The sequence below is a fragment of the Trichoderma virens genome (assembly GCF_000170995.1).
Source record: "Trichoderma virens Gv29-8 chromosome Unknown TRIVIscaffold_86, whole genome shotgun sequence".
Classification (NCBI taxonomy): domain Eukaryota; kingdom Fungi; phylum Ascomycota; class Sordariomycetes; order Hypocreales; family Hypocreaceae; genus Trichoderma; species Trichoderma virens.
The window spans coordinates 546,842-567,320 of record NW_014013663.1 but is presented as its reverse complement, the minus strand read 5'-3'; the positions used below and the strand labels follow the sequence as shown (position 1 = coordinate 567,320).

General features: G+C 49.7%; 3 protein-coding genes across 3 annotated transcripts; 2 read left to right on the top strand and 1 right to left on the bottom strand.

Moving 5' to 3' along the window:
• Positions 1-1,070: 1,070 nt before the first annotated feature.
• On the bottom strand, positions 1,071-3,817 carry TRIVIDRAFT_225751 (uncharacterized protein; the record flags this gene model as incomplete). Its single annotated transcript, XM_014097166.1, has 2 exons — positions 1,071-1,315; positions 3,628-3,817. The coding sequence occupies 2 exons, from the start codon at positions 3,815-3,817 to the stop codon at positions 1,071-1,073; spliced, it is 435 nt and encodes a 144-aa protein (XP_013952641.1).
• A 7,129-nt stretch (positions 3,818-10,946) lies between these two features.
• Positions 10,947-11,414, top strand: TRIVIDRAFT_47272 (uncharacterized protein; the record flags this gene model as incomplete). The annotated part of the gene is made up of 4 exons (XM_014097165.1): positions 10,947-10,964; positions 11,059-11,165; positions 11,224-11,240; positions 11,311-11,414. The coding sequence occupies 4 exons, from the start codon at positions 10,947-10,949 to the stop codon at positions 11,412-11,414; spliced, it is 246 nt and encodes an 81-aa protein (XP_013952640.1).
• Positions 11,415-15,181: 3,767 nt separating this feature from the next.
• Positions 15,182-16,227, top strand: TRIVIDRAFT_68459 (uncharacterized protein; the record flags this gene model as incomplete). Its single annotated transcript, XM_014097164.1, has 4 exons — positions 15,182-15,270; positions 15,520-15,581; positions 15,787-16,059; positions 16,094-16,227. 4 exons carry the CDS (start codon positions 15,182-15,184, stop codon positions 16,225-16,227), a joined length of 558 nt encoding a protein of 185 aa, XP_013952639.1.
• Positions 16,228-20,479: the final 4,252 nt, after the last annotated feature.

The following is a 20,479-nucleotide window of genomic DNA, read 5'->3' as shown; positions in this document are numbered from 1 at the left end:
CGGTAGCCGACCGCCTTGTAACTTTGGCGTTTTCGTCAATGCAGGCGAGATACACGCCCTTTAAGCATACATATGTATCAACGGACCCAACGCTCTAGTGCTACATATAGTGTTAGGGCCAAAAGTTTTCGTGCGCGAGACGCTGATGCTATAAGAAAACAAGGGAATAGGGATACACGAACTCCGAGAGGTTGATGAACCATCAGCGGGTATCCCCGAAATTTGAAATATTATCGGCACAATCCCCGAAACTTCTCCGGCCGTCAATACCTGTATAATGAGGGCTGTGCGTGCATGACTGGGTCGTGATATCGTCAGCTGTTCTCGGTTCAGGCAAACGCCCGGTTCAATCAACTCAGCTATGTCTGCTCCCTCTGGCGCTTACTTGTGTAGCAAGGTCAAGGGCCATTGCCCTTTTTTTTTTTGTTTTACCTTCGCCACTTCAATTGCTAGACATCTGAGTGGATGGAAATGTTGCAGCCTGCAGGTGCCAAGCTATTAATGCAAATGCGCTGTTCGTGCAGGGCAAGCAAGCCTAGTCCTTGGCATTTGCTTTGACCTTGCCTTGTAAGACAGGGATGATGGAATCTTCGGGGAGCGCCCAAAACCGTTATCACGCTCCTCGACCGTTCTAGACTTGGGACTTTGGAGCAGCAAATGCCTCCGCAGTTCCGAGCGAGATCCGGAAGCAAGCGCCCATCAACACAATGATGGACTGGAGGGCACATACTCACTAACCAACCCGGGTTGTAGCACACATTATGAGGTAGGAAATTACCCTATTTGCCATCATTATTATCCATACTTTCGCACGCATATGTATCATGTGTGGCGTCCCCTGTGACCTCCGGTATATTAGGAAACTGTTACAAACGAGGAGTAGTGTTTTGCATTCAACTACAGGCATAGAAACAAAATTTCGGATTACTATGGAGTCCGGGATGTTGCTGTTCCATTCACTGGTTGGCCGTGACGACGGGTTTTGCCTTTGTGCTTGCACTCCTTGCATCGAGTTTACCCCAACAATACTCCATGTTCCTTTATGAACCCCAGGATTTGTTGACGGGTAATTACGGAGCCACGAGAACATCATCGGAATGATGATGGTCCGCAATACCCAAGATTAGAGACCAGGAACCACCACTTTCAGTTGACGAATAGGAAGTGACTGTCGGATGCTTGCTGCCGTGTGCGTAGGCCTCCGAGAGTCTCTCACCGCCCATTACGCACGGCCACATGTGTTCAATTGCTGGATTCACTTGCATATGGGTGTGTATGGCAGCGTGGCCGCAATTTCCCGGTGCAAACATGAGCACTACCATCGCGTTAGAACCAGGTTGTACACGAAGCAAGACAAGGGTGAAATCATAAAAACATGCTGGTTAAAATCCCTGGAAGAACAATATAACATAATACTAAACAGATTATAGCGAGTGAATTGCAGGTACATGTAATAAAACTTTGCGTAGAAGGGCAAGCGTGATAGACAACTCAGCCGCTTATGAGGCAGCAACACAACGGTACTCGAAATCACTCCGGTCATTAGGCGCTGAAACTGTTTCATTTTACAAAACGTAAAGCCAAGAGAAAGAGAATTATGGAAACGATGGAAACAAGCATTGAGATCCGCCCATGAGCTGGGAGAAGATTGCCAATTGCTCGATCTTCCGTGGCGCCCTCTTCATCATTGGCCGTGACTAAAAATGACCACGGTTGATCCATTGCTGAACAAGTCGAAGGTTTATAAATGAATGTTAAACTAACAGTTCTCCATCAATTCTACCCCAGGGGCTTCAATAATACGAAATCGGGCTGCCGCCGCAGCTGCCGCCAAACATTTTAAGGGGCCTCTGGAAAAGATTCCTGCCTTTCGGTGGCAAATTTCGAGAACTATCTGATGGATCTCGCAACATATATACAATATCTATCATTATATAATTGAAGTAGATATCTCCTTAACACCAGCCATTTGTCATAAACTTCGTTCCGTGATAATATTAGACACTCAACTTGCTCACGGGGCATGTGGTACTAATGGTAATGGTTCCTCCACGTTAACTGTAAAGGATGTTGAACTTTCTCTATAGCTTGGGATACGATTTCTATCTTCTTAAAGCCCGACACAGATGCAAATCGACATTCTTTGCAAAGAATGTCATTCACTTTCATCAAGCATGGTCTCGATGGAGTTGGCTTTAATAAGAATGTTTCAGAACCCGAGAGATCCCAGGGATTCTGAAAAGATACTAGTGACTGAAGTTGTTATCTAATTATTTTGGAATTACATAGTTCGAAAGCTCTGCCGTTGGGAAACACACTCTCAACTGCGACTCCACTGTCGTTAGGGTATCTCAAGATGTTCCCGATCCAAGACATTAGAGATGCCGGCGACTATAGAGTGTATATGACATACAACCACCATGAACAATGAGCTTACCACAAATCATTTACGAGCGAGAGTTGTCGTCATGCTCCTTTTCCACGTCATACAAGGCTCTGGAGATGATAACCAAAGAGCACACGCGAGAAAGGTTGTGGTCGGTATGGAAAAGTATGGCATGTCACTCAAATGCCTAACATTAGCAGAGAGGTTATGATTGTAAAATTTAGGCCATGGGTGGAGTTCACGGACAAGCAATCGCATAGACGTTTCCAGGAGTTTGTCAAATTTTGAGATCTAGATCCATCAACGGTGGATCAACCAAATACAACAGTTTCCTCGTATTCACTAACAATTCACAATATATTTCTTGTCTTTCGGACAAAAGATAATCAGAGCTGGACAAACGGATTGTCGGGAAACAAGTTGGTAGAAGTGTTGACTGGCCGTTGACTCTGACACTGATGGCACCAGAGCAACAATTGAGCTCTCTACTCGTGATGCACTGTACGATAAGTTGTGGTGGATAATTGGAGGCAGACTCTGCCTAAAACTCTTTGGATAGTAAGTTAAACATAACAAAGAAATGGTGATGGCTGCAAAGGTTATGAGCCGGCCATGGAATGGATACTCTGGCTGTATATTGACCGGCTATTGAATACTTACTGCTCAAGGAAAGGTTTGAACCTGATCCCCCAATTTAATGGATATAGTTTTTAGATGGATACTGAAGATCAAAGACGGCTTTTACGAGGAGCATCAAGGGAGAAATCTGGAATCACTCCTGACTGTGCTTACGTTGGATCTCAGGATGTGGGAGGTGGTTGTTCACCTGCTATGGATTGTGTATCTGGCCAAGTGCGGAACACTCATCCTTGGAAGGTGGAAAACATCAAAGTTCTAGGCCTTACAGGTAATATAGAACTCTCCAGACAAAATGTGTAGACTGTGAGCAATATATCAAGGAGGAACGGCTCGGTGAGCGGAGCAACAGAGGTGCTCTGCTTACCTATTGCTGATCAACCAGGCAGCTATTTCGGTGAGCCAAGTGGGAAAAAAAAACGGCTAGATAAATAAGGAATAAGAACAAAGTAGTTTCATTGCCATCATAATTTTAGCTGTAGCTGCAGAGGTGTCCTTATCTGCGAGGCGCCTATCAGTTTAGCAAGTCTGACAAGCATTTCTCGGTCATTATCGTTGATGGCAGACAGCAAACTAAACTTTATCTATCTACCCCTTGGTGGAACATCCGTAGAGTACCCATACGGCAGCTAGATTGCCGTCGGGCGGTGCAGCTTTGCCCAAAACTTCATGTTCGTTTGTGAAGATAGGCAAGTCTCGCTTCGGGAGAAGAGACACCGAGGTTTCCGCTGAGTTATCTGAGACGGCCAAGATCCATTGCATCCTGAGGGCTTCGAAATAGCCCAAAACAGACATAGTGAAGAACATCGTGTATCGTATATGTGCCAAGAAGCACAGGATCGCCAGGAAACGTGTTTGCCAGATATCTGTCTCCCTGTCTGCTTCGTGCGGAACTTACGGAAGATGGAATCTTCCAATTGCCAAGATGTCAGACATCAAGTCTCATGCAGTCATTGTCACCGTTGCATCCTCTCCCATTTGCCTTTGTTTCGCCTCGAGGGCTGAATGGCAAATGTTGGGCCGGATGATTAACTTAGTTGGCACAGGATATGCTTAAAAAAAGTCTACGCAAAACACTCCGCGATGGAAATAATAATCGTCCGCCCGGCCTCCGAGGCCGCAGAATGAACGCAGGGCGATTCCTCAGGTCTCCGTCCGTCCTTTCCTCCACACCCTCCGATCCACTTGAATGGAAATATACTAGTGAAAATGGTAGAACAGTAGTCATTCCTTCGTAATCTCACTCTGCCCGGTTCTCTTGCCAAAGCCAAGGCTGCACCACTCATCTAAACCTGCATACTCCGAACTTGTACCCGCCAATATACTCGTACAGCGACTTCGTAATATGGAGTACATTAGCCGTGCATGCACACGTCAATCTGCATCTACAGGGATCTCTGCAGGATTGTCCCTCCTTACCGCCATGTCAAAGTAGGAAAGATGTGGTTGGAGGGAGGGAACCATCTCTGACTGTTTTGGCAGTCGGCTCGTTGCTTTAAACTCAGTGCTAACACAAGCGACGTTTGATGTCAAAGCCGCCGTTTTTGTTTTGTGTATTTTTATCTTCTTGCTGTTGGATGGCACGGCTTGGCCTAGCCCATTGTCCCGTATTGATATGCACTCCTACAAATCATGGAGGCACCGCGGTTACTTACTATTTGGGGCTCGTCGGCTTCATCTTGAGTTGAACAAGGCCGTGGCCTTGTATTTCGTTGATAAGTAATAGGTTGCAGGACTCAATTGGTTTATCCGTACGCCGAGTGCCGCACACGAATTACTCGAAACGTCCATACAGGGAGAGAGAAAAGAGCCGTCGGCGAACACTCATCGGCCAATTTCGTTTTAGTTTTTTTTCCCGTTGCTTTTTATTCGTCCATTATTAATCTCAGGGTAAGGCACAGAGCCTCAGATCAAACACATTGACAGTGAGAGCATTGCCTGCCTGCTACAGGAAATGATTCCGAGAAGCTAAATTGGCCGTCCAAATTGCCACACATTAGGCCTTGTCTCGGCAGGATTCGTCACTTGCAGTGTGAAAATCTTCCGTAAGCCTGGGCACAATAGATCTTGGTTCCTGAGATGTGACTGCTGCAGGTTCCTGGTTGCAATACACAGATACCATGTCTCGTTGGCGATGCTCGGCCATGTTGATAAAACAACGTAGACTTACTCGTAATACCGCTATTCAAGCACGCGATCGGCATGACCAGCTGCTCCCGTCTACTAGCAATAGAGAAAATAACGGCGAGAGACAGCGTGAAGCCACATAACCGCTGCACCGGGACGCCGAGCGCCGCGAGTCCACCTAGCGCAAGCCATCTTGCTCAGCTTAGCTTAAACTCATCAATCCTGGCAGCAAACCCATGACGGACGGAGTCGACTCCGTCCGAGTCTTGGTCTGCTGGTGCCAAGCACACTCTGTCTCGGTCCAAGGCCGACAAAGCTGTTGACACCACTACGACAAGCGCAACTACAGGTAATAACACTTGATGAAACCTTCTTCTTGTTACTGGTTGAGAACTGGGATCTCCGCCACCCGCGCCGTCCCGTCTTCGTGGTGCTGGGACCCGAGCGCGACCAATGAACCAGGATCTGCCTTCAGAGACTGGCCGTCACGAGGGGAGACGATCCGCAGAAAACTGGCCATCAAGGTGTCAGCCACGACTCACCGATAAGAGTCTGGATACTCGGTGGCATCCCGCTAGCTGCTTGTGCGGAAACGTGCTAGCCAACCTGCCCGAGAGATTACAAACCCCCCCGTGGAACTTTTCTTGCTCGCACAGCCGACACTAAACGTTTGTGGTTCCGCGGCGGTTCTTGATGGGGAAGTAAGGGAGAGGAAAGAAATTTTGACAGGTTTGACAGGTTTGGCAGTAGCCAAATAATTTCTTCTTTCTTTTTTCTCTTTTACCCTTTTTCTCGCCTCTTGCGCATGAGCGTACACCGTTGTATGGTTATCCGAAGCCATCAAACCATCAAACCAGCAGCAAGTGGAGGCTCCTCCTCGGACATAAGGCTCGGCCGCTACCAGGGGCTAGTGCATGTAGATAATTTGACAGGCCCAAGCCTGGAGTGCTCATGTTTGTCGAAATAGCGGTGCGAAGCCCCTTCGAGGCCTTGTGTCTGCAAAGTACTCCATACAATGAGGGGAATGCCACTTATCCTGGAACAAGGCAATGATCAGAGGGCTTTGTTCATCTGACAATTGTTCATGCACGTCATGGGCGCACATCTCCGTGTTCATGCAACAAGGCGTTTGGAAAACACGAGCCAGCATTGGCGGGCAGTAGAGAGAGCCTGGCGTGCGGCAAAATTGGAGAGAGGAAACGCGGCTGCTACAGACGGAGCGCTTGCTTGGACGTGAGGACAGGACCCTGTCTCGAGAAAGGCTCAGCCCTGGTCGCATTCGCTCCAGCTCCGTATCCTGGGAATCCCAGAGACAGGTCACTGGGGACGCCATTGATTGGCCAGACCGCATTTTCTGTGTGGCTTTGCATCGTACCCCTTGCTGGGCCGACGACCCCTTGGCATTCGCTGCCGATTTTTGTTTTTTATATGATATATCTTCTGTCGTTGTGGGTAGATTCACCGCATAGAGGTGCTACGTGTTGTCTGTAACAAATTATAGAACTTGTGGGCGTCCATTTGTTCCATGCGTGTTCCATTCCCCGTTCTGAACGGGGCCGGGCCAAAGGAAGGGGCCACATGTTTCCGGTGCAGCAAAATTCATGCCCGTCACGGCAATAGCAGAGTGGAAAATGCGGCTCTGGCCGTGAATCGCCACACAGATGAAGTGCTCAGCTGGCCTATGACGCGGTTGAGAGATGGGGGCATCACATAGATCGTGCGCATATGGCATCTGTTTGGTTAATAGTTGTGAGACATGGAGACGTGGAGCGGGTTTTAGTTCACGACGCGATGCTGAGTCCCAGCAGATCGGGCCCGCCGTAAGAGGCAATGACATGCCAAAGCCCGACGTGATTTAACTAGGCATTGAAAAGGTGAAAAAGAAAGCGGTCCGAAGGGCGATTGGGCAGCAAGGGGAATAGGGCTAAGTTCTCGAGATGAACGGTTGAGGAACATGACCATGTGGGGATGTGTCAAATTTTTTCCTTCCTTTTTCTATTTGCTCATGTACATACGAGTAGTATTGAGAGAACAGGGGGTCAGCTGTGATGGTTGATTCACGACTGCCTTGTATGGTCGGTCTAACGTCTGCTGGTGAGTCAGATTATGTGAATCAACAATGTGGCAAGGAACCTGAGACATTTGGCAACGTGCCCCAAACAGACGAGCCATTTCTTCCAAGGCATACATAGCATTTTCGTCGGGAAATAAAAACAAAAGAAGAAGAAAAACGTGGTAAATACTTGTCATCTCCATTCTCTAGCGGGACGGTAATGAAGCTACTGCGGCCTTGCCGGCCGTGTCCAAGCGGCGACTTGACTTGTTCCTTGCATTTGAAAGGCGAACTAAGGCTAACAATGGGCAGCACGGACTGCTGCATTGTGTCATGGCCTCTCTCAACCTTCTCCGGACTGGTTGACTGTGACAATTGATGGAGTCATTGAAGTCGAGCACTGCGGATTCTGGCGTCTCCGAGACACTCCCTATACACCCCCAGCAGTGCCCCGAGTCAAGTCGTGACGGAGAGGCGATGAATAGCTAAATGAATACAAGAGAAGCCGAGAAATTGTCACACTTCAACTCGGGGTAAATGCGAGAGCTCTGTTCTCCGTACAAATTATACCTACAAGTACGCGTACGTGCACGTGTGCGTGTGAGTGCAATGGTATGCCTGTACAAGGTACGAGGACTTACTCCATTCGTGTGCGAGTACTCGTACATGCAGTCCACCCTTGCCTAGATAGAGCACTGCTGCTCACTCCATCGTGAAGAATAACATGTACGAGTACTGTACTCCGTAGAGTTATTTTGTCTCTTCTTCGGCCTGTTACTAGCTGTCGGACCAGTGGGCGCCGTAACGCGGCGCGGCAGGGATTTCGCAACCCAAGGCAAGCCAGGAAGGGTAATTCGGCATCATTGATTGCTGGCCAGATTCGAGGCCATTTCCAGCCACTCTTAGGCGCTCCCACCGATTTGGTAGCCCGCCCAGCTGGCCAGGGGGGTGGTTCCGTTGCTTGCACTCCGTAATAACCCACGATGCTCCCCCCAAGTGGGCGGGAGGGTTTGACGAATTTTCCAGAAGGCTTCTGGGGCCACCTGCTCTGTCGATGGCGGGTCCTCGCTCTCTTTCGCCGATTGTTTCGAAATAGGCTGCCGTTCTGGGGGGTCTTCGTATTCCTCTTACGACGATAATGGAAATCAAATCATCCGCCTTGCTTTGCTGTAGCTATGGGTTCTGCTTCGTAAAAAAAAAAAAAAAAAACTTGCCGTGCCTTGTACCGGACCAAACCAGACCAGGCCAAATCAAGTCTGCCGGCTCTCGCAAGTTTGCGCTCATACATGTAATCAAACCAAATCTCTGATAATGCGTCCAAGCACGGTAGGGCCATGCTGGGGCCTGGCTGGCTTGGAAGCTCGGGCTTCGAACAAGGTTCCCATCCCCAGCTCGACATGCCGCATCAATGGCACACCATTCAGGACTTTGAATCACTCGAGCCGCCGCTCAGCAGAAGCTGCAGCCAGTAATGGTGAACAAAGCAAGTCATGACACCAGTTTGCGTACCCGCCCTTTGAAGTCCAAGTTCCCACACTCTGCAAGGACCCATGACTTTTTGCGCAAATAAGAAAAGGTCTTGGCGAAGATTTTTCTTCTTCTTAGTCCCCTAGCTGGGCCATTTGCCGCCATTCGGCCCTCGCCATCGCCGTGCCGTTTGTTTGTGCTGATGAGGATGGGTGGTGGCTTGGTGTTTGGGGGGGAGCACTGAAGAAAAGGAAGGGGAAAAAAAGCCTTCAGGATGTGACATGGGACCATCATCTTCAAAGCCCACCAAACGGACCGGAATGAAGCGACGAGCGCGAAATGGAGGGCAGAGTTTGCCATTCTCGACAAGGTTCGAGTGTGGGTTGGGCCACTGAAGCTCCAACCACGTGGGTTCTTTGGGCCAGTGTCAGCAGCAAGCCTCTTTTTTTTTTTTCTCTTCACCGGTTTCAAATTTTATGCATGTCTGCTGTGGTTAGCTCTGCATGCCGCAAGTCGGTCTGCCAATGGCCGCAGCTCTGTGTCGTACTTGATACTGGATACTAGCTGTCATGATGCTGGAGCGCTGCACGGCGGAAAGCTTAGATGTAACTGGTGATGCCTCCGTGATGCGATGCTTCATCCGCTGCAGGTTGGAGCTCGCAGCAGAGCATGGCCTGCGGAAGCTACATTAGTCGGCGTATGAGTGGCAGCAGTGGCAGTACAGTAGTTCGGTCGGCCAAACCTGAAGCTCGGTTGGTGCTTGAGCTTCTCCAGATGGCATCGCCATACAGGGTATTTCCCTACAAGGCGGCACACACAAGTGGATCATCACCAGAATCAACAGGATGGAGCCTGTCATTCGCCATAAACCTGCTCCGTACAAGCCTATAACATATCGACTGTCTGTCTCATGACCAAACAACTGCAATCATACCATTTCCGTGACCGCCGGCTGCCACAGCAGAGCCCATCGCCTGGGCCTTTCAATTTGGATCCTCGTTGCGTTATCACGTACCCGTTGCTGTGCACCAGCTTAGTGGGTTTGTCTCCCCTCGCCGGACATTCCCCCTGCCCACCAAAGAGGGGCCAAGGCAAAAAAGTCTGGTGAATCAAAACGCTGAATGGACCGGATCCCCATGTCGTGGTCCTCAGGTCGCTGTGCCACGGAACAGAACGGCGAGAGCCTAGCAAGGCACAAATATGTACATACGCCGCTCGCTCGCTCCCTCTCTCTCTCTCTCCGCAGCTGAGGTGGCTCGCAGCGGTGAAGATGAAAGAGAACGGTATGGGCGTGAGTAATCAACAGCAGCAGCTAGGACGGCCGGACTCTCTCGTAGTGCTGCAGCATTTCCGTGTTACTAACTCGTGGAGGGCCAAGATAGCGGCGGTCCGTCCCCCTCGCTCTCTTGTGAGCAAGTGAGGTGCCAACTTGGCCCTACTAGCACCAGTGTACAACTGCTCCAAGCAGTATGGGCTCCGACAATTCGCAGATAATTTAAAGTGCTTCCTATTTTAGAGCCCCAACGCCACAGTCAGCTCCATTGAAGGGGACTGAGCCACGGCACGCCCAAAGTAAGACGCTGAAGACATGGACTCGAACATGGGGCGCCTTATTTCCCGCTCAACGTGCCGGACCAAGTATGCGACTATCGAGGCCATGACTCTGGCAAGAGAGTCGCAGCCCATTTAGAAAACCCCTGCCAAACATCCACACACCCCCACTCGCTGAAGCTCTCGTCGACACCCCCTCGACCATGGAGTTTTGCCCACCTTGGCAGCTTCACACCCCTCCCCCCAGACGTCAGGGCAAGGACCCATGGATGGCAACTCTCTGGACAAACAGTTGACTAGCGCAATATGCTCTCGTAGCACGACTAGTTAGAGGGGTGGGCGCCTGGCATTTGCTGCTCCGGTACCTCACGCCTCTCTGATTCTGGAGGTGGAAACAACATTGGAGGGCGGGTCACCACTCTTGGTAGTTAATGAGACAGCTCGGCATCGCTGCCCGTCATGGGAGTCCCGGAGACCTGGGCAGGTAAAAAAAGCGTCCCTGTTTGACGGCTAGCCATATAAACGTTGGCCTCCCCCCGCCGTCTGCAAGCTGCTGCATTGGGCTTCATTCACGACTTCGACTAATACGTTCTCCATCAACCTCCATCTATCTGCCTATCTACAGTATCCAATCTCTTGACGTCTTCCACCATCGTGACAAGACTGCAGCCTCTCTCTCCATCGATACGACCCAAAGCCTTTCACACTTCGGACACTATAGCAACCATGTGCAACTACATCTACGTACGCCTGCCCACCATCTTCTTTTTTTTCATCACCCTCGAGGCTGGGGCTGGAATCCAAGAGAATGCTAACGTAAAATCTCCGCCACTTACAGAAGGAGCTGAAATGCCAGCACCACTACCACCTGGTAGAATCCTGGTGCCCCAAGTATATTGCGACTGAGCGACGATGCACTCCCACAATTGTCAGCAAGCAGTACTGGTAAGTCTCGGCAGCTCGACGTCTCGGCAGCATCCAAGTGCTAACATATTGACTGTAGGGGTGACGATATCTGCGGTATGCTTCATTGCCAACCTGATGACTCTCTTGCAATCGATTGGACATTGACTAACATGAATATAAACAGCTGCTTGCCGCGAACGCCAACAACCCAGCAACCACCCTTGGGCAAAGCTCATCCGCAGGCCGGAATCTCGAGCCGCTCCACACGCGACGGTTCCTGCTCGATAAATAACCATCTACAAACTCGGGCTCAAGGCAAGCTGGCAGATGTACAACACTCTGCTTAGCATTTTCTGAACTCCTCAAGTTCTCTCTGTGCAGAGAGCACATATCAAAGATTGGGACATGGAAAAATTTGCATGCATTGGGCCGCTACCACCTCGGTGGCACAGAGCGGTGCCCAAACAGCAATCAGACTTGATGGATACGGCCGAAAGAGGAGACACTCTCTTCTATTATTGATTGGACGGAAACGGGATCGAAATTTGGGCACAAACACACGCACAGCGCACACACACAAAACGTAAACCATCACAAAAAAAAAGCCATAATCGACACAAGACGGCACGGGACGGGAATGGCTTATACTCTCTCTCCCCCAGGTGCAAACCTGGTTCATTAGCTCATCTGTTTCGGAGTTTCACTAAGCAAGCATTCTCCGCTGGATTTTTTTTTTTTTTTATTCTTTTTTCTTTTCCTTGTTTTTCGCTTGTACTCTCGGGACGGAACTGCGGGCGCAATGTCATTTGGACACAACAGCTGCATTGGGCTGAGCTGCATCAGCCTCTTTCATGCAAGAGGAGGAGTTTTTTATTTTATTTGGGCAAGGAATATTGGGACAAAACACTGCAATTGGCAGTGCAAAGCTCGGAATGTCATCTTGGCAACAACGCCACGGTATCACGGCAAAGGCAACAAAAACCGGTTCTGCGACAAAAAGACTGGACTTTGCCGGATCACTGCATGAGGCATCAAACCGAATATGGCATCAAACGGATGGTCTCGGCCATGGCCGGCCATCACGAGGCCTGTCCGAAAGGGGACAGGTCTCTTTGTTTTGGGAAGGGACTTAGAAAAAGGGACATTTGAAAAATGTATGATAGAAGGATATCTTTGTTGGGCAAACATGTATGGGCGTCTTTTTTTGTTTGGAAATCTATGTGGACAGCCTCCCGAAAAGTCGGGAATGTGGCTGCGCTTGGCATATTTGGGAGTACTATGACCTTTGGAGGTACTTGCTTTTGTTGGATGGGAATATTGATCAGTCCTCCAGGGAGCAGGACATGATAATTTTTTGGCTTTTTTTTTTATTTTAGTAGTAGCTGGTCTTTGTGTTCTTTGGACTTGAAGTCACGCACCAGTCAACAGGTACAATAAAGTATTACTACCATGAGATTAACTCAAGGGTGCCTCCCGATCCATGCTCCCGTCTCGTCTCGTCTTAGTCTGTCTATCAAGGCTGAGACATGCGCCATCCAGGTGCTCTTGAGCCTCTCAAACGGCGCATACGAGACATCTGGCGCAATGTCGCTGCCAGCTAATTTACAGGTACCGCATCTTTTTGCATCTGGGGTGGTTTCACGAGGTCTCTTATGATGGCCCATCTGCACTTGGCCCATCTGCACTTGGCCCACCTCATCTCATTCAGCTCTTCACCGGCCCCATATCCCAGGTCGTTAGGCTCGGCTATAGCCACCATTGAAGGCCAATATACTCGTACTCTAGTTGTACGACGGTGACGCCATGTGTTTGCTTGCTTGCTTCTAAATATGCCTACCGTCGCATAAAACACGGGTTTCTCGTTTCCATTGACAGCCGGGTCAAAGCTCAGCCCAGCTGAGAGAGAACAAGACGGGTGTGTTTTTTTGCTTCTTTGTTGCCCTTAATTCTTGCAGCGCGGGGAGAGGACGGGGATGTGCATGACAAGGCGTCATTTTCTCCTCTTCGTGGAACTCACGTGTTGTTGGTGTGGTGGTGCACGGATCTGATGTTAGATTTAATGATGCTGTGGCGTATTTTTCGTTCCGTTGGATCTGGTTCAAGGCGTTGTTGATGTTGTCATGTTGCACAAATAACACAGCAGAGTCTCTGAGCTGGCATCTGTTGGTTCGCAAGATCGGAGACTTTGCTGCCCTTCTGGAGTTGCCCTGACGATTATTGGACGGCTGCCCCATAACGGCAATGGAATGCTTCGAGTTGCGTTGCATTGCAGCCATCAAAGCTAACCCCAGATATTGGGTCCCCCCTGATACGACTCTCCTGTCCTCTGTCACATTACACAGAGTTGACCTGTCATAACATCTCCCACGTCTCCTCCGCGCTTCATCTTCGTCCGCTCATGTTATGCGGTGGCACACCCCCTCTTTCAGCCGGGCACTCGTCCAATCAGCGCCAGAAGACGCATGGCCACCAATTATTTTGCGTCTTCCATCTTCCTCCTTCGTTCCGAAGTCACACAAACAGCTCACATGTCGGCCTAAATTGCTGTCGGAACAAATGAGAATAGAGAGGAAGCGCAGAGAAGGCAGATCTTGGCTTGGTGTAAGCCTCCAATTGACAAGCCATCTCTTCATCGTCACCATCGGTGAAACCTCATATGACTGAGGGGTAAGTTCATTGAGGATATGGCCGTGTGCTTTTTGCTTCCTTCAATTTCTCCGTGCATCTTTAACGAGCGCGCATGATACCACCATCTCTCTCGAGCGTCAACAATAAAGCATCAACGGCATATCAACCACGCTCTGACATGTACCTCCGAAATAGCTGTCCTAGCCATTTGGTAACTCCGTAGCCGCAGCATTTCTTCCTTCGCTGGGCAAGTAAAAGCGCGCTCATGAAGCATTTGCTTGCCCCCTGTGCGGCTAGCTAATTGGACGCGCTTAGCTGTGAAGAGACAAAGCTACGCCATGGCCTTTGGGTTGCGTCGGCCCTCAGTTGGATTAGTTTGCTGCCTGGAAACTGGAAACGAGCCGGAAACAAAGCAGATGGACAAAGAAAGCGAGAGTCTTCCGCGACTAATGGGTGCTAGTAAGGGTGCACTCTGGTGGCCGCATAAGCGTCCGCTTCCTAAAAGTCCTACGATTTGGAGCTGGAGAGCCAACAATTGGGAGTTAGCTGGTAGCACTTGGAATGCATCGGAACGAACATCGGACACATGTTGCGTCGGAATAATATATCGAGGGCAGGGAAATACAAAACTAACAAAGTAGAGGGGATGCAGTGCCATTAGCGACGTCCCGAGATGGCTGGTGCCTGTGTTACTTGGCCCATCGGACATCCGTTGGGTCGGACTTTACAATACGAAGTATGCAACCGCCAGGCCTTGTTTTGAATGGATGCTAACGCAAAATGTATGCATATTTATGCTTTGTTTGTTAGGGGTTGATATCCCGGCGCAGCAACGGACCAACGCACGGCATTCCCTTTTACCGTATTCCACTTAGTCGAAGTAGCTACTCCAGGGGGGAATCTCAGCTCATACGAGTGCTGCCTGTATTGCTCCAGTTTGATCAATATTTTCTTTGCCAGGGATGTAGAAACGATCTAGCTACTTAGCAGCCTCTGCCAAGGCGGAATCTCAATCCGGGGTACCATTCTACGAAAACAGTAAACTCGCTTCAACTTGGTTCGTCGATAGTGCATCGGAGCCCGCTCCGTACCCTCCTATTATAGGTACAGCTGTCCATCACTGGCCTACCCTACGACATGCTAACACACACCAAGAATGGCATTGGCAGCCTCCCGCGCACTAGATTCATATGAACTTGGCTCTTATGAAAGAAGAAAGACACTAAAGTTGGCTATGCGAAATTGGCTTTCTGTTTTTGCAGCATGAGCGGCTGGAGAATGTAGAAAAATCCGAGGTCCGTTCTTCTCCATACTCATGGGCTCGAGGTCTGCGCAGTGACATGATCTGCGATGGCTCATACTCTTTCTTGCCATAATATAAAAATTATAGGTCATCGACGAAGCAAGACGCGAGTTTTTCGTTGACAATGAAATCATCAATTGAGCCAACGACACAAGACACGCAACCCAAATTACAGGCAGGGAGAAACGCACAGTTGCCTCCCTACTGGTCCTTGTAAGTGCGAAGCCCACGTCAGCTCTAAGCACAAAACGGGTCCTTGCTCAGGTGAATCAAGATAAGAAAGCAATGGGTGGGAATGATACGGACAACGCGCAGCTAATCTGATGCACTTCGCTTCCAAACTGCCGGTAAGGCTGTTGTTATTGGCTATGTTGTGTTTTGACTACGGACTACTCCGTACTGCTGGTGGCGTTGGCCTAGAACTGACAGGAGCGGTTATCTTTCTCACTCCCCTATGTGTAGCTCGGCGATTGAATACCGGGAAATTCTTCTCCCGATCAAAGAGATGAAGGGAAATGCGCTATGTGTGTCTTGGACAGAAGACCCAACGGCTTGTTGCCAGATCGAGAGACGCTTGCCGTGCCCTTGGCTCGGTATATACAGAACAAAGCCGCATCCGATAATCCGCACAATCGCGATGAAATATCCAGCCCTACCGGATGTGGGGATTCCATTTGAATACCTAGCATCTTCATACTTGCACTTACACTCCTACTAACTCTGCAACAGGGCTTCAAACACTTACACGAGCAAGGGGGCAACTCTCATCGCCAGCCGCTGATGTGAGCCGGCAACCTTACGCCGTGATTCTGGGCATAAAGCTCAAAATGTGCACACCCATGCTGCTATTTGTGCTAGCATATCTATTGCCGCCAGGGCCACCGTCCGGCTTTGCAATGTTACATGCCGTGCGCCTTGAGTGTATGCTGGCCCCTGATACTGACAGGACATGCACATGCGCATCATCCTTGTGTCTCCTGCGTCTAACAGAACTCTGTGATAGTGAGTATGGAGTGCATACATACTACATCGCTAGTACATGCGCATCACATAATACTGGCGGGGGTGGGTAGCGGTGCTAAGTTAGCATTATCAGTTCTTGTGCATGGGGATGGGATGCTCAACACTCTTTGGCTCTGGAATGAACCTGGATTCTCATATCATCAATAATCTTCTCTGTCTTCTCTGATCAACGGATGATAATCTCATCTTCATGCGGTGGGATCCGCTCTCCCGCATATCGCTGCGAGCATGTGACCAATGCCTGAAGTGTTCCTGAGTGGCGATGGCCTCAAATTTGCCAATAACACAAATCCTGGCGTGACGATCCAACTATCAGCGTCAAGCTCGTGTTGGACGGTCCTGACAGCTTGGTCATGATTACACTAGCTCTCAAGAGTGCTGCCGCTAATGACTCTGATACGCTAAGATTATTAAAGATGGCGCCACAAAGCTGCTTGCCGCTCATTTCGTGAATGCGACTAGTCACTATTCACAGTCCGGAGTGACGGGAGCCAAAAAAAGGGTTACAGCTATCTCCACAGCTGCCATCGTCCACGCCCCTGCAGCCATTCCGATTGGCGTGCTCGCAAATGTCAACGGCTCTTAAAACTCAGGGCGGGCGAGTTCTAGAGCCGACTGGCGCTTTCACCAGCTGAGGCGTCTTACGACCGGCTTCATTCTTCATCGTGCTATTTACGATCAAGGAGCCTGCTACGGAAGCAAGGCAAGTTACGCGGCGCATCGCATCGCACTCAGATGCCAGTGGCTTTTGCCTTGAGACACTCGACAGACCCTGGGAAATCCCGTGAGCGTCTCCTCATGCAAGTATCTGCGAGGTCCCCTGGCTCACCGTGCTGGCCCAAGGTTCAATGCCCCGAGCGCCTTGCGCACACGCTCCTAGAATTTGCCTTGCCTTTGCTTGTTCTTACATGAATCGCTTCCCATGTCCCCTGATGCGCCCTATGAGGTTGAATGTGCCGTTTAACCCCTTCTTCTCTGGACCCTGCGGCGCTTGTTGACCCTACCTTGGGAGCATGATGGGATTAACGTTCACTAATTATAACCTGTTTTATGTGTCTGTGGGAACAAGGGGTGTGCATCCAAGAATTAGCATGCTGTTACCTGTATACTCCCTTGTCCTTGCCCATCACCGTCGACGTTACCTTCATCTTCTCTGGGTGGTATCTCGATCCAGAGCTGGACTAACAGAAAAGGTGGCTGCACGGAGTATGCATATTCGTATGCACATGTACCCACCCAGCCAGGGGTGCAAAGAGCACGGTGATGCATTGCGGAGGAAGCTATTTAAATCCGTTCTCTGATCGGCCAACTCCCATCCCAACGACTGCTACGGGAGCTATAATCCGGGCGCGGGTAAAACCACTCTACGAGCTGGCATGAATTTGATGTTTTAAGTCGACACCAGAACGCCTTGTGTGTGTAGGAGTCTCAGAAGGATGCCGTTCTAGACAGATTCATCAACTCTTCGGCAGCCTAACTGTACGGAGTAATTGTCGTGGGTCTTACTTGCTGTTGGTTGTTACAGACTCGCAGACTCAAGATTCCGCTGCAGCGCGCCATCTTTGTCACAACTCACAATGGCGATGGAGCAGGAGTCATCGGCAACCTTCTTCATAACTGACCCGATCGGGCCAAGACGTTGAAACGGCCATGTCTGACCCTGAAGCGGAACAGGCAGCAAGTTTCGAGGACGACCAACAGCCTAAAGACATTCAGCAATGGGGGGCGGGGGCGGCGAGCGAGGAGCGGTCCGAAGCCCGCATGTGCGGGTATCCGTGATATGTACGTATGGCGGCGAGACGAGTACAAGTACGGACCTTGCGCACGGATATGGGTATGGTTATGTGCAAGACGGGGGGTCATTTACGCATTTACGAGGCAGCGAGTCGTATCCCCTTGTGATTTGCGGACGGAGTGCGAATTACAGGTAGAGAGAGTAGCGAGAGTAAGCCCTTGGTCGGGCAATTGTCAGCATCTTGCTTTAAAGCCGACTCTGGACCCGAGAATTTGGTTCATCTGATGCCCTATGGTCCCCGGACTGTTCGCCGACGTTGACAAACTCTCAGGTGAATTCTTGTGAGATATTACAGGGCGTTCGCAGAAAGGTGCGCCTTTTCTTGTGTACGCGAGGCTTTAGGGGTGTAGCCCTGATGTCTTACTAGGACTAGTAGGCGTAGGCTCGAGAGCTCATTAAGATGAAAACAGACTGGCGTTTGGGTCGGGAGGATTCGAAGTGAATATCACGTCGTTTCCCTGAAGAGTAATACGTCGTCTGCGTGTTAGGCATACTGTAGAGCCCGTAGTCTAAGACATCCTACTACTACTAATAATACTAGCATGCGCTTTGATGTACAAGATTTGTTTCCAAGCGAGCTGGAAGCAGTACGAGTACAAAGTATCTCGTGGTGGCATTTAAAATGACGCCAAGGTGTGGGTTACGTGACTATGGGCTCATTTGGGGCTATTTGCTGAGCGGGCGCTGGATCGCAGCCGACAAACGATGAAGCCAATGACGGCCCGTCCAACTCAAGACAGTACATACACGGGCAGAGTGCTTCTCCATACGGTACGAGTAGGCTATCGGTAGTTGCCCGCCCCGTCTCGTCTGTAAAACCATTCTTTTAGGACACCAGTCCCCTTTTTTCGTCCTTGTTTACGGTCCGACGCCCGGTATGAGCCTATTTAGGGATGAGTTACGACAAGAATCAATGCAAAATTTGTCATGGCTAATCTACCGGCGCATTTTCGCAACAGGTGAAATAATGAGAGATGAGAGAAACGGACTGGGGCGCATGCCAACTTTCCAGAAAACCCCGTCAGAAGCTACACTACATGTACATGAACATAGATGGACAGAAAACGCCCCAAAACTGTTTATCGGCGATATGACAGGTGCTAGTCCAGTGGTCGGCGTGGAAACACTGACTCGCTAGGGGCGGGTAATGGGATTTAAAAGGTACTAGAGCAAACGGCCAAACGGTGTCGCCGCTGGGGCGTTTTCCATTGGTTCACGACTGGTCTTCATCAGGGAGCGTCGGTTTATTGGGCCGTCTCTGAAACTGAGGGTTCGCTCTGCGGATTTCCGCGTTTGTAGGGAGAAATCCAAGCCAGGTGCAGTACAAGTACAGTATTATTAGACAGACGGCAAGCAACAAGCGGAAATATGCCTTGCGAAGTAGATGTCGATGAATTTTCAACATCTCATCAAATTTATAGAGCCCACGCCCTTTCGCTTTCACCGCTTCGTCGTGTAGTATTGTCCACATCACGACCAAGCGGAGAAAAACTGGCTCTCTATCTGGCGACAAACGCTCATACCCAAATCACTGGACAGCAGAATCAGAGCTGTCTATCAACAGAGCCGCATCTTATTACCCCGTAGATAATGTATCGTAGCCCTACTGTACAGTCCCTTAACATCTACTGGCTCCTTGTGGCTCGGAGCTGGCTCCGTGGCCAACGGCTTTTGCGTGCGGCGTTCGTCCTCAGCCGCGCCAAACAAATTTGCAACACGCGCCTCCATGGTACCTTCGCAAACTAGTCGCCTCACATGCGCTGAATTCGTGGGGCGGATCCATGAATTCCGGACAGTACCCCTGGCTACGATCGCGGTTTCTCGCGACGCGAGCGTGTGGAGATGCCACGCCCTCTCATTGAAAACAAGCAAGCCAGTTTACCAAGCCGCAATATGATAGATCGCAGACAACTTTGACCGGGTAGCTGGTATAATGATCATATGACGGGGATGGGTAATAATGGAAAGACATACGATAGGGAAACCCCCATGTTGGATCTGCTGGAGTGAAAGGTGAGGTTGGAGTGTTCCTGTAAAATTTCCTGGAATATGAGAGACATAATGACTTTGACAATGGGCGAGAATCAATTTTTGCAAATTCGTCTGCTTTATATATCCTTAAGGCTGGAAAATTTCTGCTGATGTACCAACGCATTCTTGATCCAAGGATAGCGAGCTAAGTCACTACCATCTTGAGTGATTATCGTGATTCAGTGCGCCTGGGGGATTCGGTATGGAATTATTTCAATATCTCCAGGGCGTCCAATACCATGTTGTCAACTATATTTATCAAAGGAGTTTTCATAGTATTCTAACATTTAGCAGCAACAGGAGGCATGTATGAGTTTCCCCAATGGCATGTGGTGTAGTGTCATCGCAGAACCACTAGATATAGCGCTACCCTGGAAAGAGATCCTTGAAATAATAGAAAGATTTCATATTGACCAAAAAAAACGTCGAATGTGCTAACATAAATTGAAGAAATCTATTCGTGATAAAAAGAAAGTGACACAGAACTGGAGACGCAGCTGAGGTTAAGAGAATTGAACCCATCTCTAAGTCAATTATCAGGCCTTTGGCTGCGCTTCCACGTTGTAGAAGCAG